Genomic DNA, 18,670 nt, shown 5'->3' on the forward strand with positions numbered 1-18,670 from the left:
TCCACTCCTGCTCTCACACTTGTGCTCACTCTCTCTCCAAAAAATAGATAAAATCTTAAAAAGAAAAGGAACCGGGATGGACTATTTAGTGAAGATGAAGTAACCTCATATGTTAATGACCTTCAAAAACCTTAACTTTCACTAGAAAATTTAATAGTTACACAAATGTATGGCATTTAAGGTGCCAGTTAGCGGCGCCTGGGTGGCTCAGTCAGTTAAGCATCTGCTCAGGTCATGATCTCAGGGTCCTGAAATCAGTCCCACTTCAAGTTCCCCACTTAGTGGGGCATCTGCTTCTCCTCTCTCTGTCTCCCCCTCACCTGCACGCCCCTGTTTATGCTCTCTTATTCTCTCGATCAATAAAATCATTAAAAAAAAACACACACACACCAAAGCAGCAGTTACCTGAATGTTATCTTTCTCAATGTATTGTACCTTTAAAATTACCTCTCGTGAATAACCTCGGAACAATATTCAGTTCTCTATTTAAAATACTTTCTTCCCTTGGTTATAGCAATTTCATGCAAGAATATCTGAGATTAAAAAAATAGTCACTTGAGGGGCACCTGGCTGGCTTGGTCAGAGGAGCATGAGACTCGTGATCTTGGGATCTTGAATTTGAGCCCCAGGATGGGTATAAAGATAACACAAATAAATAATTAAAAAAAAAAAAAAAAGTCACTTGAAGCACATTAAGGACTGCCCAAAATCTAATTTTATTTTTTGTATTCTTTACGAATAAAAAGCAACCAATAACCATTTTCCTCTTCTTTTCCCACTTATATCCTTAGATCCAACTTCAATGACTATGTATTCCAGAAACTACAGAAAGACTTTAAGTACTCTTTGTAAAGAAGTTTATAACTGCTTCCTACAGATTTTTGGTTAATTTACTTTATAAACCATAGTCAACCCTTAGAACACCTTAACTACCTTTACTTCCTTCAATAAAAATGAGTAATTCCACACTTCAGGCAGCATTTTTAATACCCAACTTCCTTAACATAAGGTAAAACAGTCTTAGGCAAGCAACCACTGAATTTTTTAAATGTCCATAGTAATTACACAGGTATGATCACATTCAGTATTTAGTGTATGATCGCATAATTAGAAAGAAGTGAAAAACAAAGTTAAGAACCAATATTTCTTTTGAGAAGCTTCTGATGTTAATTTACTTCTGGACAAATAAGTGGTTAAGAGCCATCAGTATAAACCTATTTTTAGTCTCTATCCTTAAACTGCCTATAAGTTCTTATAACACAGAAAAACTAAATTTGAATGCATTTGTAACAGCTTAACAATGTATGTGCCTTTTTAGGATCTTCTAATGGAATGTTTTGAAGCGAATCATAATTCACTGCCTAACTCAGAAAAAGAAAACAAATTTTTGAATGGCATGTTACCATGACCAGGACAAAATTAATTATCAACTAGTAATAACTGACACATGCAACAGATTGAGAAATTAAATCCTCCTCTATATATACCTGTAAGTATTTTGTCAGACATGAGAAATGTTTCTATCAATAACATTCATCTCCCCCCCCAGATTTAACTTTATTTTAAACAAGAGAACAGTTCTTTCTCTCCGGATTTTTCTATGTATCAGTGCAAAGTAAAACAAAGCAACTTCAGTAGAAATGGCTTATTACAAGGTTATTCTAAAAAGGCTTATTCCTCCAAATGTACTAAAAGATGTCCAAATCGTGAGAATGATCAACCTCGATGGCTTCCTCTGCATCCAACTTTGTCTCTCCTTGGCCTTCCTGCGGCTCGTCAAGAGAGGCCAGAGCCTCGTTCGTATCACTTGCGAAAGTTTCTCGTGATGTATCGTCATCTTCTTGAAAATTTAGATTTTTAATAGCTTGTTTCATCTTTTTTCCCAACACTTGTGTTCTCCTCTTTCTGGCAGCCTTTTTATTTTCATACTCCTTTTGATTTTCAATGTAGAAAATGTCCTACAATAAAAGAACGACTTCAAGTAAAAACTGCTATGTACTGAACGTTTATTAGAAGGCAGGCCCTTCCTCTATGTTCATTATCTTCATTTCTCACAGAAAACAAGCAAATATTATTAGACTGATAGGACACAGAGTCCAAGAAAGCAGGGAAGCCCCCACTGCAACCAGAGGATGAAGCTTTAATTCATGCTCAACCCCATGCTAGCTCTGGGGTGCACGCTTAGTCAACCATCACATACCATCTCTATAGCGACAGGTTTCCTAAATGAGAAGTTACGGTAGAAAAACCACGTTGTTCAGGATTTAAATAAAATATGATTTGTCCCAACCAAACAGAAGTCTTTGGAATAAGGGTTTACTAACTTTGAAATGGCATCATAACCACACGTGACTGCACATGCTAAGAAACCAAGCCAGGCCTGATGGGTATGACTAAGTATGATCATGTAACCTACACAATGGGAAAAAATCTATCCCTTAAAAAAATGTTACTGTAATTAGCATGAAGAATGTAAATCTGTCAACAACTTATACCATGAAGCATAAAACTGATGTAATCAGCATTGGGATGTATTCCAGGATGTTAGAAAAGGGACTTTGTAACAGAAAAATAGGAGACTGTTAGTACAGGGCTTCTCCACCAGGGGATCTGAAACCTCAGCTTGCTCCCTGCTGGGCGCTCTGCTCTGTGCAGGGCAGGAGGGTGAGCAGCATGCCAGGCCTCTCCCCAACAGCACAGACCTCCTCCATCCCCCAACTGAGACAATCAAACACATCTCCAGGTGTTGCCCAACGTCCTCCAAGAGGCAAAACTGCGAGTGGATGAGAGCTGCCAAAGTGCAAAATAATGTTTCATTCAACTACTACGTGGGAAAACATAAAAGGACATCTGGAAACCTTGACACAGACAGCGAAGTGTAGTTTCAGAGGCTACAAAAAGAAAAGTAGGCCAGGGATCTAAAGAGAAGGCCAAAAATGACTATGCTAAAACAGAGAAGGTTCAAAGATTTAGAAGAGAAGTTAGGATAGGCAGGACACCCTACAACCTTCTGGGAAGAGACTATTAAAAGCTATAACTAAGTCACTCCCTATTATATTCTTCAAGTCCACAAATCACAAATCCTTTCTTGTTTATAAAAAGCACTATGGAGGATGGTGAAATAAAGGAAGCCCTCTCCTAATATTTGTGATCATTTCAAGCAGCACAGAGAACTAGCAGAGGAAGGAGGAAGGAGCCCTGAAATTAAGGGAACAAGGGAAAGTTTCAGAAGTTGAATGCTTTGTGGAAAGAAGGAATAAAAGCATCTGCCAAGAAATGACAAGACTGGGGGTGGAGAAGGAGGGTACAGGTGTAAGAAGTGGAAGGACTAGAGAAAAAGTGACTTCAGATAGGTACCATTTACTGAATGAGCACATTTATACACCAGATACTGTGCTAAGGATTCTTCATTCTCAACTGAACCTTATGCAGTGCGTATTAGCCCTGTCTTCAGATGGGAAAGTGACAGTGCCCATTTTGGCAGCACACACACTAAAATCAGATGAGAAAAGGAAGGCACAAGACTGCGCAGCCAACATGTGATGGTATAAAGTGTAGGCTCATATATTAGTTCTCCAAATTCACATTCTTAAAACTCACTGTTTACATGGAAGTGTAGCAATTCACAATTTTTTCAAGACTCTACTTACCTGTCAAGAGGAGAGATATAAAGAAGCTGTGAGGGGAAGTATTTCCATTTCATGGGAAAGCACATCCAAGCGACTCAGAAAAAACAATTCTAAGTAGTACGATGCTTAGGAACACTAAGTAAAATTATAAAGTTTCTCTTTTGCCCCCAAATACATTAAAAACAACATTCCATAGGTTATGAATCTGACAGAAAAATGGGGCAATGGCCCACAGAAATGCTGTTGTAACCTGCTGTTAATGTTGTTACAACAAACGCAGACAGCAGATAATCAGAGAGGAGTTCTTTTGTCCTCCCTTCCCTATCCACCTGCATAGAATTAATTTTACAAGTTAAGAACCTAAATGCCATACTACTTGCAGAAGGAGACCAGTACAGCTGAGCTTTTTAGAAGTATAGTAAATTGGGGCACCTGGTGGCTCAGTGGTTTGGGCTGCTGCCTTCGGCTCGGGTCATGATCTCAGGGTCCTGGGATCTAGCCCCGCATCGGGCTCTCTGCTCCGCAGGAAGCCTGCTTCCCTCTCTCTCTCTCTCTGCCTGCCTCTCTGCCTACTTGTGTTCTCTGTCAAATAAATAAATAAAATCTTTAAAAAAAAAAAAGTATAATAAATTAAGTTTTAACTGCTCTTCACCTTTTTTTCTCTCACAAACTTTGTTATTTTCCAAAACAGAACAAAAAACAACTGAAAACCAAAACAAAATGGCGTCACATACCAAACGAAATCAAATAAAAAAATTGCAAACAAGCCCACTCACTCCATTCAGTTCTGGTTTCTAATGATTAGCATTACAGTGATCACAACAGTAATTATAACATGACCATTTAGATGATCTGAAATCACCTATGATGAAATTCTATTCGCTTTAGGTTTTTTCCTCTAATAACAAAAGGACTCAACCCATGCACATGCAAAAATTTTGGAAAAACACTGAAATATCTTAAAAGCCAAAGCACTTATAATCCCCTGGAGCAGGCCAAATCCCTGGTAATTTTTTGGTGTTTTACCTATCAACTTAATTGTCTCATGCCTCTGTTACAAATTTGTATTCTGCCTTTTATTTTATTTATTTATTTTTTTAAAAGATTTTATTTATTTATTTGACAGAGAGAGATCACAAGTAGGCAGAGAGGCAGGCAGAGAGAGAGGAGGAAGCAGGCTCCCCGCCAAGCAGAGAGCCCGACGTGGGGCTCGATCCCAGGACCCTGAGATCAAAACCTGAGCCGAAGGCAGAGGCTCTAACCCATTGAGCCACCCAGGCGCCCTGTATTCTGCCTTTTAAAAAAATTCGGTATTCATTTTTCTCCTTTTCTTAAAAATGCTTCAAAAATAAAGGCTACAGCATGGTCATTTTAAAAATGTCCCTCTTGGTCAACACTCCTCTACTATTAGATATTTCAAATGTTTCTGCTTGTTATAATGCAATGTTTCTGTGGCTTAACGTAAGCTACTAACATTAAAATCTCCTTCCCCATTGCAAAGATGTAATTCAGTGAAAACAACCAGTTTCAAGTCAGTATTCTGTGCAATCCCAGGGAGATCACTTTTATCACTTTTCATGTGCATTCCATGGTAACAGCCACTTTGACAGAACCTAGTACAGATTAAGTCCTATAAATATTTGGCCCAGTGCTGGGGACATGGTGAATAAATGTTATTTTATTCTCTTCTAATTGTTGAAATTGTTTATCCAAAGTTTAGTTACCTACAAGAAGTTTTTCCAGATATCACTTTATTTAATCCTTTAAGATCTCCATTCAATAGGCAGGACAGTCCACACTTTATAAAAGAGAAAATTAAGGCTGAGGGAGATTAAGTGATCTGCTCATAGTCACATAATTACTAACTGGCAAAACTAGATTAAAACCCAGATTTTGAATATTAAAAAATTCTTTTTACCACATTGTGCTATTTCTCTTGACATTTTCCTGTCAAACCATGTTTAATGGTACTTAGAAGCATGTTTCTTCTCAGTACACACCTTCTGTCAGAGATTACACTGGGGGAGGAGGGAGAACATAAGCAATAAACTCTGTTCTACTACTCAATAGGTGTGCTCCTGAGGAAAATTACATTGTTACAAATTTATCAAGGTCATTGCTCCAATTAGGAATAAAGGCAGTGATGGACAAAAGATTTCAAATGTGCAATAACAGAAACATTTCCTGTAAGAATTTCAACAACAGATTTTTAAAAAACAACTAGAAGTGGACAGCTAGAAACTTGAGGAAAAAAATCTAACACTGAGCTTACATAAAATAAACTCACAAGGAAAGGCAGCTCAAGAAGTGGCTTTTATTTATGTCTTCATTAGCATTATAAATGGCTCAAGGGCATTCCTCCGACCTGTATTACCCACCTGTATTACCCACTGTTACGATAAAGAGACTACAAAGCTGCTCAAATACAGTATCTGCGTTGCCTGAGTACCATCTCTTTCCCATGCAAGAAGCAAGCTCTCCATCTTGATCCTACCTGCTAAATGTAATCATGTTCCTTAATTAACAAATTAAAAGATAGGGGCACCTGAGTAGCTCAGAAGCCTCTGTTTTGTGCTTAGGTCATGATCCCAGTGTCCTGGCATCGGGCTCTCTGCTCAGCAGGGAGCCTATTTCCTCCTCTCTCTCTGCCTGCTTCTCTGCCTACCTGTGATCTCTGTCTGTCAAATAAATGAATAAAAAAATCTTAAAAAAAAAAATTAAAAGAAATTCTGAGGGGCGCCTGGGTGGCTCAGTTGTTAAATGTCTGCCTTCAGTTCAGGTCATGATCCCAGTGTTCTGGGATTAAGCCCCGACATGGGGCTCCCTGCTCGGTGGGGAGCCTGCTTTCCCTCTCCCACTCCCACTGCTCATGTTCCTGCTCTCATGGTCTCTCTCTCTCTCTGTCAAATAAATAAAATCTTTAAAATAAAATAAAATAAAAGATAAATTCTGAGCTGTGAAAATCTCACATTGTAAAAGAACTGCCATATAGGACATTCAGTAATGCAAAATGCTTCCCTAGATTCTAGGGGTGCCTGGGTGGTTCAGTTGTTAAGCGTCTGCCTTTGGCTCAGGTCTTGATGCCAAGATGCTGGGATTGAGCCCAACATCAGGCTCCCCCCTTGGTGGGAAGCCTGCTTCTCCCTCTCCTGCTTCCCCTGCTTGTGTTCCCCCTCTCACTGCGTCTCTCTCTGTCAAATAAATAAAATTAAAAATAATTTTTTTTTTTTAAATCAAAAAGAGAAGAGCCAGATTTTGTGGGGCGGAGGAGGAGCTTAGATTCTAGTTTATAAGAACTACTGGAGACAGAGGAATGAATGAAACAAATCCATGAGGAGACAATGACCAGAATGTGGTTATGTTCTATGAAAAGCCACCTCAGACTCTTCTAAAGGTCTAAATCACAAAAGAAAATGTGGAGTTAAAATGAGGAAAAGAGATAACAGTGGAAATCTAGACAGGATCCTGGTTTGGAGGAGGGAAAAAGGGCAAACAATACATTCTTGGGACAATTCAGGAAACTGGAATATGATCAAGATGTTAGATGGTACTATGAAACTATTCTTTCCCTTAGGTGAAGCTTGGTAGGAAACTGTCCTTATTACTGACAGATGCTTACTGAAAAAATTAGGGCTGAGTGTCATGATGTTCTTAACTTACTACCAAATAGTACAGAAAAACAACTGTAAGATAAGAATCTCAAATTCTTGAGATTAACAACCCCTAAATGTTAGTGTAGGAAATTCATCCTATTATTCTTTCATCTATTCTGCATGTTTGAAATTTTTAATTAATAAAAAGTTGTAAAAGGTAGATAATACGTTCTAAAAAGACCAGAAATTACGTGCTCAAAGACCAGGAAAACGACACAAAAGAAATTGTGACCTTGGCTTGGAAAGGGAAGAACAAGAGGAGGCAGAGTTCATAAAAGCACCTGTTTTACCTGAAATGAGACAATGACAGAATTGGTCAATTTAAGGCAGACCAGGTGATAGGGATTAGGAGAATATGCAGCTAGAACCCAAACAGAAGTAAAAATATGACAGATCTTAAAAGTCAAAGAAGGACACTATAATTTTTACCTTAATTTGTTCCTCGCTGATACTAGGAGTGTTTTTCAGGAGATTCAGGAAAACTCCACCTGGTGTTCTTCTTCGACTACCATTCTATGAAGAGAAGGAGAAAAACGATACTGTGTAGACTGTTCCTATGAATGGCTTAAAGCATCTTTTAAACAGAAAGGTACCTAAAGAAAGAAAAAGATCTTCCCTGATCACCACAGTTTAACTGCAATGTCCTCCTCTCTTCTTCACACCTCCATGAGATCTATTTCTTTTATCACAGCACTTATCACTTGCTAACATACCTGAAGATGTATTTATTCTTTATACATTGTCTCACTCCCACTCCCACTTACAGGGTAAGATTGCTCTGTCTACAACAGTGCCTAGTACACAGCAATAAATAATCGTACAAGAAAAATGTACAGCTCAGTCATTTAAGCGTCTGCCTTCAGGTCAGGTGATGATCTCAGGGTCCTGGGATTGAGCCCTACATCGAGCCCCCTACTCGGCGGTGAGTTTGCTTCTCCCTCTCCCTCTGCCCCTCTCCTCACCTTTTTTTGGGAAGATTTTATTTATTTGAGAAAGATAGAGAGCACAAGTAGGCAGAGCAGCATGCAGAGGAAAGAAGGAGGCTCTCGGCTGAGCGGGGAGCCCGATGTGGGGCTCCATTCCAGGATCCTGGGATCATGACCTGAGCCAAAGGCAGCCACTTAACTGAATGAACCACCCAGTCGCCCCCAAATAAAACGTTTAAGAAAGAATTAAAAAGGACGCCTGGGTGGCTCAGTTGGTTGGACGACTGCCTTCGGCTCAGGTCATGATCCCGGAGTCCCAGGATCGAATCCCACATCAGGCTCCCAGCTCCATGGGGAATCTGCTTCTCCTTCTGACCTTCTCCTCGCTCATGCTCTCTCTCACTCTCTCTCTCTCTCAAATAAATAAATAAAATCTTTAAAAAAAAAAAAAAAGAAAGAAAGAATTAAAAAAACCTGTCTATTAAAAGAAAGTGAATTTGGACTTGCATCTTTCCAATAACCAGTACATTTTCACTAGCTCACTCAATAAAAGCTTTTATTACTACAGTATTAAGATATTAATAAATCTATAACTTTGGGGTCAACTAAACAAAAATCCAAGTACCTCAGCAGTGACAAACAAGGGTGCCAGTACATTCATGATTATTGTAATTTATTTTGTTCTCAAGTTCTATTTTGACTTCTGAAATCTATATTCACATCCTATTCCCATAGCCAATGCTATCAATTCTAACTGGTTTCTTTTCTCTCCACCTTCACAGCATAATAGTGATTCATTCTCATGTGATAATACCATTCAGATTCATGAAGAACAAATAAGAAGGAGCCATTCAAGCTTCATCCTCACCATGCAGTGAAAGCTGAATTAAATAAGATCTCCAGAACCATATGGGGAAAAGCACCACTGCCTGTGATCTGACCCTAAGCAGAGCAGTGCTCTTTCTGCCATTCTCAAGCAGTAAAGTGTTTCTTACTTCCCATCTGTCAGAGTGGCTAGTAACAAGACAAAAGGGAGTAACAAACTTCCTTTTGTGAGAATGTGGAGAAAAGGGAATTTTTGAGCACTGTTGGTGGGAATGTAAACTGGTACAGCCAGTATGGGAAACAGTGTAGAGGTTCTTCAAAAAATTCAAAACAGGAATACCATATGATTCAGCAATTCCACTGCTGGGTATCCACCCAAAGAAAACAAAAACACAAATTTGAAAAGACAGGGGCACCTGAGTGGCTCAGTGGGTTAAGCCGCTGCCTTCGGCTCAGGTCATGATCTCAGGGTCCTGGGATCGAGTCCCGCATCGGGCTCTCTGCTCAGCAGGGAGCCTGCTTCCCTCTCTCTCTCTCTGCCTGCCTCTCCATCTGCTTGTGATTTCTCTCTGTCAAATAAATAAATAAAATCTTTAAAAAAAAAAAAAATTTGAAAAGATATATGGACCCCTATGTTTACTACAGAATTATTTAGGACAGCCAAAATGGGGCGCCTAGGTGACTCAGTCATTAAGTGTCTGCCTCTGGCTCAGGTCATAATCCCAGGGTCCTGGGATCGAGTCTAGCAATGGGCTCCTTGCTTAGCAGGAAGATTGCTTCTCCCTCTCCCACTGCCCCCTGCCTGTATTCTGTCTCTTCCTGTTTCTATGTGAAATAAATAAATAAAATCTTAAAAAAATAATAAAATTTAAAAATAATAAAATAGCCAAAACATGAAAGCAACCTCAATGTCCAATGGTGAGTAAAGATGATATAACTCTTATCTATATATATGATGAAATATCACTTGGCTATAAAAAAGTACGAAGTCTTGTCATTCTCATCATGGATGGACATAGAGGATATAATGCAAAGTAAGTCAGAAAGAACAAGCCAGATTACTTCATTTATATGTGGAATCTAAAAACCAAAACAAACCTGTTTACCAAAAAACCATAAAGACTCAAAAATACAGAGAAAAAACTAGTGGTGGCCAGAGGGGTAGAGGGTGGGGGAATGGACAAAACAGGTGAAGGGTATACCTTACCAGGTACAAACTTCCAGTGACACAATAAAGTCACAGGATAGAAAGTACAGCATGGGGAGTATAATCAGTAATACTGTAATAATAACTTTGGGGCACCTGGGTGGCTCACCTGGTTAAGCATCTGCCTTAGTTCAGCTCAGGTCATGATCCTGGGGTCCTGGAATTGGGCCCAGAGTCGGGCTTCCTGACCACGAGGGAGTCTGCTTCTCCCTCTGCCCCTCCCCATCACTCATGTTCACTCTCTGAATTAAATAAATAAAATCTTAAAAAAATATATTGTAATAACTTCATATAGAGACAGCTGATAACTATGCTCACATGGTGAGCATTCTGTAAGGATTTTAATTGTCAAATCACTATGTTTTACAGTTAAAATTATTTTTGTATGTCAACTATATTTCAGTTAAAATAACAAAACACAAAACAGTAAAGTTTAAAGAAAAACAATTACTAAAGTGTATCTCAAAAAAATAAAAATAAAAAAGTGTTTCTCAAGTTTTTGTTCACTGTTGCTTCCCCTACCCTAAGGAGCCTTTGCAGAGTTTTTCCTACCCTAAAGTCCCACCATCTATGGAACTTTAATACCCACTGATACACTGTACATCTACCCGTGTTTTATAGATATATGTGTTTTCGGGGTTTCTTTTTTTTGGCCCCAAGACTAATCTTCAAGAATGCATGAATTTTTTTTTTTTTTTTAAGATTTTTAAAATTTTATTTATTTGACAGACAGAGATCACAAATAGGTAGAGAGGCAGGCAGAGAGAAAGAGAGGAGGAAGCAGGCTCCCTGCCGAGCAGAGAACCCAATGCGGGACTCGATCCCCGAACCCTGAGACCATGACCTGAGCCGAAGGCAGAGGCCTAAGCCACTGAGCCACCCAGGCGCCCCAAGAATGCATGAATTAAACGAACCCAAAGCAACATGCCTGTTCATCACTGCCAACTAGGGGCTGGGTACACTGTGGTATTTTATGTATATCATTTTGTCTCATCCTGTCCCCAATTTGCACCCAGGAGAAAGAAGCTCTGAGAAGTCAAATAATATAGCCACATCCCACACGTAGGAAGTTGCAGACTCAGAATTCAAAACAAGGTATCCCAAGTTCTAAAATCTGTATTCTTAAAAATTTGAGTTTCCAAGTTCCCTCCAGACTATTTTCTTAAAACTTCAGCCCTAGGTGCCTGGGTGGCTCAGTGGGTTAAAATTTCAGCCCCTATTCTTAATGAATTCTATAAGAGATGTGTTGTTGACTGCACATTAACAGGATACAACTTATGTACGGTTTTTGTAAGGGAAGTAGTAATTGCAAAAACTAACTACACATAATTTTTAAATTCAGTTTCTTAAAATTTGAGCCACACTGTAATAATAAAAGATAATAAGGTATCCAACAATAAGAGATCCAACAATCAAAAACAAGTTTATTGGGGCGCCTGGGTGGCTTAGTGGGTTAAAGGTTAAATCGGGCTCTCTGCTCAGCAGGGAACCTGCTTCCTCCTCTTGCTCTGCTTGTCTCTCTGCCTACTTGTGATCTGTTTGTCAAATAAATAAATAAAATCTTAAAAAAAAAAGAAAGAAAGAAACAAGTTTATTTTATTAAAAAAAAAATCACATGAGGGGCACCTGGGTGGCTCAGTGGGTTGGAGCCTCTGCCTTCGGCTTAGGTTATGACCCCAGGGTCCTGGGATAGAGCCCCGCATTGGGCTCTCTGCTCAGCAGGAACCCTGCTTCCTCCTCTCTCTCTGCCTGCCTTTCTGCCTACTTGTGATCTCTGTCAAATAAATAAATAAAATCTTGGGGCGCCTGGGTGGCTCAGTGGGTTAAGCCGCTGCCTTCGGCTCAGGTCATGATCTCAGGGTCCTGGGATCGAGCCCCGCATCGGGCTCTCTGCTCGGCAGGGAGCCTGCTTCCCTCTCTCTCTGCCTGCCTCTCCATCTACTTGTGATTTCTCTCTGTAAAATAAATAAATAAAATCTTTATAAAAAATAAATAAATAAATAAATAAATAAATAAAATCTTAAAAAAAAAAAAATCACATGAAACACAATACAAAATGGAAACAATAGAGCAGTAAGTCTTACCATTATAAAAAGGCCACCATTTTGTTCAACTTCAGCAGTTTCCATCAGAAGTTCAATTGCCTTTTTGTTCCCAATTATTCTCACTACTCGCATTATCAGATCTTTCTTTGGTTCCTGCAACCTGTTAAGGAACAGAGTAAAATAATATTAATCTCTTTATTTCTTGTATAAAGTTGAAGAAATATATCTTTGTCTCCAGTTTAATTCCCAAGTAGAATCAAAATCCTATTCTGGTAACATCTGCTTTTTACAATCTTCAATATTTAACCTTAGAATCACTGACATGCCAACACTACTACCTTGGGTCAAAGAGACAGTAAACTCAAGATTCCATCTCAAGTTTCAGAACTGGCCTTTTCATTTTGCCTTAATGGACTAGGGTGAATTTCATAATAAATGTGCACATCCAGCAAGGGGAATGCAAGCCTAAAAGCAAAAAAGGTAAATCCATTCTTGTCAAAACCAGTAACAAACATACAATATGCTCTCAATTATCATGCCAGAAGTTAGTTCTCATAAATCCAGAGATGTGTGGTAACTTTAAAGTGGATAGGATCTTTCTCTCAGTCTCTCTGCTTCAGAATAAAGGCCATAGTTAATATTAACTGATGACTTACCATGGGATGAGCACAATCCTAAAACCTCTGTATGCATTATCTCAGTTAATCACCTCAACAACCTTATGAACTAGGTACTTATTTTCATCTTACCACTGAGAGGTAAAAACACAGGAAACCTAATACTTCTCACATCATAGTCCACACTCCATAGAGATGAGTGAGGATTAACACAGAAGTTCTACCAGTTCTCTAACTAGACCTAGTTTTCTTGCTCCTTTTCAACAAGACGCAGTGAATTACTGGAGAAAGAGCACTGGACTAGGAACAAAGCAACCAAGGTTTAGTTCCAAATCTGACACTTAAAACTGTGACTTTGGACTACTGGGTCTCAGTTTCCTTATCAGTAAAATGAAGGCTTTGGTTTACAAAATCTCTAAATTCTTTTCCAACAGTCAAATTCCAAGCTCACTCTGTAGGTTAAAAGTCTAGTATTAGCATTATTATTCTTGAACCATATCTTTTTTGTTAATATTTTATTTATTATTACAAGTAAGCAAAGAGGCGGGCAGAGAGAGAGAGAGAGGAGGAAGCAGGCTCCCTGCTGAGCAAAGAGCCTAATGTGGGACTCGATCCCAGGACCCTGAGATCATGACCTGAGCCGAAGGCAGAGGCTTTAACCCACTGTGCCACCCAGGCACCCCGAACCATATCTGTTTTTAAATTTGTTCCTTAATACTTAGAGCTAAGAAAAAGTTAAACAAAATCTGAACTTGTTGAAAATAAATTTACCAAATGCCAAGAAATTCTACTTCTAGGTATTTACTCAGGAAAAATTAAAATATATGTCCTAATATCTGCATGTCAAAGCGCAGAGAGCTTTTTTTTTTCTCATATTATGCTCATATAGCATGATAGTCAAAAAGTAAAATAGCAATATGGTTTGCATATGTATAGAAATTTAAAAATTAAGTATTGATGCCTACTACAAAATGGACAAGTCTCAAAAACATTACAAATACAGACCAGACACTGTATGATTCCATTATTATGAAATGTCCAGAAAATGCTAATTTATGCCAACAGAAAGTAGATGAGCAGTTATTTGGGATAGGAACAAAGAATAACTTTAGGGGAGCCTAGGTGGCTCAGTTGGTTAAGCGTCTGCCTTTGGCTTAGGTCATGATCCCAGGGTCCTGGGATCGAGCCCCACATGGGGGCTCCTTGCTCAACAGGGAGTCTGCTTCTCCCTCCCCCTGCCCCTGCTTGTGTGCACAAGCACTCTGTCAAACAAACAAACAAACAAATAAATAAATGTTTTAAAAACAAAACAAAACAAAAAACCCAAAACCAAAACCTTTAAATGGGCATATAGTCATGACGGATCTTTATAGGATGATGTTTTTTAAAAGTGATTTTTGGTGATATTCATAAAACCGATAAATTTACTAAAGAATCAATACCCAAGATGGGTGGACTTTATCAAGTGTACAATATGCCTCAATGAAGTTATAAAAGGTCATGAATATCTGGAAACACTAAAAATGAGCAAAAGCAAAGCAAAAACCAAACACCCATGATTTAAAAACATATTTTTTGATCTAAAGAGCTCCAAAGCACTAAATGACAAAAATCATTAAGATTTCAAAAAAGCTTGGGACGCCTGGGTGGCTCAGTTGGTTAAGCAGCTGCCTTCAGCTCAGGTCATCCCAGCGTCCTGGGATCGAGTCCCACATCAGGCTACTTGCTTGGCAGGGAGCCTGCTTCTCCCTCTGACCCTGCCTGCCACTCTGTCTGCCTGTGCTCGCTCTCATTCTCTCTCTCTCTGACAAATAAATAAAATAAAAAAAAACTTAAAAAAAAAAAAAAAAAGATTTCAAAAAAGCCAAAAAAAAAAAAAAAGTTCATAAAAGTTACAAAATTTCATTATTTTTATCAGGCCTGTCCAAACTTAGGAAACACAAAGAAACATCACCCTTAATGCATTTGGAATTATTTCCTATAAACGGAAGATAGTTGGTCAAGTGCTCATTTGCAGGCCAAATTTTAATGCTCACCTGAAAGAAATTTCATCAGCCACTTTCTCTTGCGAATCGTCCTCTGTGATCTCATATCGGCCTTTATAGTCCATTTCTAGTCTGTCCCCCAGTCTGTCTTTGACAGGTCGTTTCCGTTTGAGATGACCTTGCCCATTTTCCTCTTCCTTTGATCCCATTTTTTTGCCTCCATGCATATATTCATCTAGCTCTTTGTCTAATTCTTTTGTATGTTCTTGAGATTCCCTCTTAAGTTTCTTAGCAAGTAAATAATTGTAAGTCTCGGATTGTCTGCTTTTGTCAATAGTACCCTCCATTCCCAAGATACCAAGTTCAGTGGCCACTGCATCTTGATTCTGTTCTTGAAGCACAGCACCCCATATGTTGTTAACCTTCTTTCCTCCAGGAACAGGTGGTTTCTCGCTGCTCTGGCCAAACTGAAAAGGCTCTGGCTTCGGAAGTGGGTTAAAACATTTCTGTCGCTTGCGTTTCCAAAGGGAGCTATCATCATCTGAATCAGAAAAACTCTCTTCACTTGAATCCACACTTTTAACAGTCCGATAATGTGATACTGGTGCACATGGTATTGCAGTACCCTGGTAGGGCCTCACTGCGCTGTCCCCACCTAGTGTTTTCTGCAAGTGAAAGGAAATACAATCAATTCCACCAAACATATTAAATCCACTCACCATGTGCTATTTAAAAAGAAAATTATTTCGGGATTCAGCCGAACCACTGAAGCAGAACAATCCTCAATGAATCTCTGAAACCAACCCAGTCCCTTCTTTTCTAAAGTTCCACATGGAATTTGCCAATTTTAAAACCATTACAAATTCGTATTTCTAAAGCTAATACAGAACTTAGTTCTAAAGTCTCTTTCTAAAAAGCTATTTAATTCCCACATCAGAAGATTTTCAGTATTTACGGTTATTGTCAGAATGTTTAAAAATGGCATGCACAATAACTTCGTAACAGTTGTGAAAATTAAAAGGAAACCTCACTAAACTGGAGTCAGGAAGCTTGAAGGGGGAGTTTTCATGTCCTATCAGAGGAAAAGACCTGATGTTTCATCTCCCACACGAAGAAGCCTATATCTTACTAACACAGCAGAAGATTTTCTTCTTGCCTGGCAACAGTCCAGCCAATAAGACTGTCCCAACTCAGCCAATTAAAAGCCATATACTTTATTTTTTTTAAGATTTTATTTATTTATTAGAAAGAGAAAGAGAGAGAGAGGGAGACAAGCAGGGGGAAGGGCGGAGACAGCAGCAGACTCCCTGTGGAGCAGGGAGCCCAATGCAGGGCTTGATCCCAGAACCCTGGGATCATGACCTGAGCTGAAGGCAAATGCTTAACCAATGGAGTTACCCACGCAACCCAAAAAACCACTACTTTTAACTCCCAGTTTATTCCAGTGGACTTTTTTTTTTTTTAAGATTTATTTATTTATTTGACAGAGAGAGAGATCACAAGTAGACAGAGAGGCAGGCAGAGAGAGAGAGAGAGAGAGAAGCAGGCTCCCTGCTGAGCAGAGAGCCCGATGCGGGACTCGATCCCAGGACCCTGAGATCATGACCTGAGCCGAAGGCAGCGGCTTAACCCACTGAGCCACCCAGGCGCCCTCCAGTGGACTTTTTTACAGCCCTTCTCAACTTCTCCCCTTCCTCTATAAGAGCATTCCTCTGTTTCCCACCGGTCTATGGTTTTGCCCTAGCATGCCTGTTCAGTTGTGATTCTCTGCTGTTCCAGAATAAACCCTTTTTTGCTGGTAAGATAACTGGTTAAAGGTTAACGCAGTTGTTAACAGAGTATGTTCTCTTTCTTTCCAAACATGTATTTCTTGCATTTGGACACAACCAACTTCCTTTATACAGTTTAGTGACCACACTCTTTTGAGATCAGATAGTCAACTCCTTTGGGTAAGAATTCCTGCCACACTATTAAAACTGCATAGTCCACGGCATTAAGTTTACGAAGTCATGGGTCAATCTATGTAAAACCACCTGGAAAAGATTGAAAACCTAAACTGAAACCTTCATATCAACTTCCTAAGACATCTATATGCAAAAGGGAGCACCTTGGGGCTTCTGGGTGGCTCAGTCAGTTAAGTATTGGACTCCTGATTTGGCCCAGGTTATGATCTCAGAGTCATGAAATCAAGCCTCACCTTGGGCTCCACTTCAGAACCTCAGCACTTAGCTTGGGATTCTCTCTGCCCCTTCCCCATCTCTCTCCCTAAAATAAATAAAATCTTATAAAAAAAAACAAAAAAAACTCGACACTTGTGTTTTGAACTAAACGAAGGATTTGCTGAGCTCCCCAGTGTTCAGCACAATGGCTTATGACATATGATAGGTGATCAAGAAATATTTATTTTTAAAAAAGGGGATCTTATTATTTGTACTATTATGTGCTAGAAATGGCGGCAGGAGGGGGTGATTTAAATCAATAAAGAGGCAATCTTCCCATCTTCAAATAACCACAGCATTTAAGATTTATCGGTCCTTACTGTTCACTGTGACTCACTGAATCCTTAGAGACGCCCTATCAGTGGCGTACTTTTAGGATTCTCATTATACAAATTAGGGCACTAGGCTAAAAACCCTGCCACTGGTCACGCAGTGGAGGCGCCAGTTTTCAAATGCAGGCAGCAGCCTGGCACAAAGCCTGCTCCAAGTGTCTGCGACCTAGCAGGCAATCAAGACAAACTCCCCTTTAAGAAAGCGGAGAGGGGCACCTGGCTGGCTCAGTTGGTTAAGCGGCTGCCTTCGGCTCAGGTCATGATCCCAGCGTCCCCGGATCGAGTCCCACATCGGGCTCCTTGCTCGGCAGGGAGCCTGCTTCTCCCTCTGCCTCTGCTGCCACTCTGTCTGCCTGTGCTCACTCTCTCCCCCTCTCTCTCTGATAAATAAATAAAATCTTTAAAAAAAAAAAAAAAAGAAAGAAAGAAAGCGGAGAGATTAATCCAAAACCCGGTGCCGCATTATTGCGTGGCGAAACTAGATCTGATGGGACTATGGAAAACCAGGCCCTTGAGCAAATGATGGACTTCACTCCCGATTTTCAGTTTCCCTCTCTGATCAGGGCGAAAAAGAGCGCCAGAGGATGTTTCTGCCCGCTGTCCCCTGGTTCTACATTTTCGGCGTCCTCTGCCGGGCCGGGACACCCTAACCAGGCTACCGTGGGGGGGGATACTCCCCAAATTTAGAAAACCCAGAGAGGCACCCTGCAGGCGGAGAAGAGCCGGCCGCACGCCAGCCAGCAGGAGGCCGCAAGCCTCGCCGCCCAGCTTGGCAACGAGATGCCGGGTCAGGGTTCCGACGGCCCGCCGTGGCGTCCCCGCCCAGCGCCTCCCCCCGGCCGCCGGGGCCCGCGGGGGACGCCCGGCCCGGGTCGCCCGGCCGCCGCTCATCCGTACAGTCGCCCGCCCCTTCCCGCAGTCACGGCTCCACACGCCAGCCCCTCACCCGCTCTGCCGCCGGCCCCTCCTCGCAGCCCGGCCTGCGCGCTTCCGGCTCCGAACGACCCGCCTGCCCTTTACACTCACCGGCACCTGCAGCGGCCTGTCGCTGGGTGCGACCGTCATGTCGGAATCCGAGTCGGAAAGCTGCCCATCTTCCATGTCGCCGGCGTCCTGCGCCATCTTCCCGCGGCGTGGCGCGGCGGGTCAGGAGAACACTTCCGGCGCGGCGGCGGGAAGGGCCGGCGGGCTGCGGCTGCTCGGGCGCCCCCGCGAGGGGAGTCGCTCCCGCC

At 40.8% G+C, this 18,670-nt stretch overlaps 1 protein-coding gene across 1 annotated transcript; it reads right to left on the reverse strand.

Annotated features, from left to right (window-relative positions):
• Positions 1-692: 692 nt before the first annotated feature.
• On the reverse strand, positions 693-18,603 carry PHAX (phosphorylated adaptor for RNA export). Its single transcript, XM_059418399.1, has 5 exons — positions 18,465-18,603; positions 14,939-15,552; positions 12,325-12,445; positions 7,712-7,795; positions 693-1,958 (listed from the first exon to the last, which is right to left on the reverse strand). The coding sequence occupies exons 1-5, from the start codon at positions 18,558-18,560 to the stop codon at positions 1,689-1,691; spliced, it is 1,185 nt and encodes a 394-aa protein (XP_059274382.1). The 5' UTR covers positions 18,561-18,603; the 3' UTR covers positions 693-1,688.
• Between the last annotated feature and the right edge of the window lie 67 nt (positions 18,604-18,670).

The sequence above is a fragment of the Mustela nigripes genome, chromosome 12 (genome assembly GCF_022355385.1).
Source record: "Mustela nigripes isolate SB6536 chromosome 12, MUSNIG.SB6536, whole genome shotgun sequence".
Classification (NCBI taxonomy): Eukaryota; Metazoa; Chordata; class Mammalia; order Carnivora; family Mustelidae; genus Mustela; species Mustela nigripes.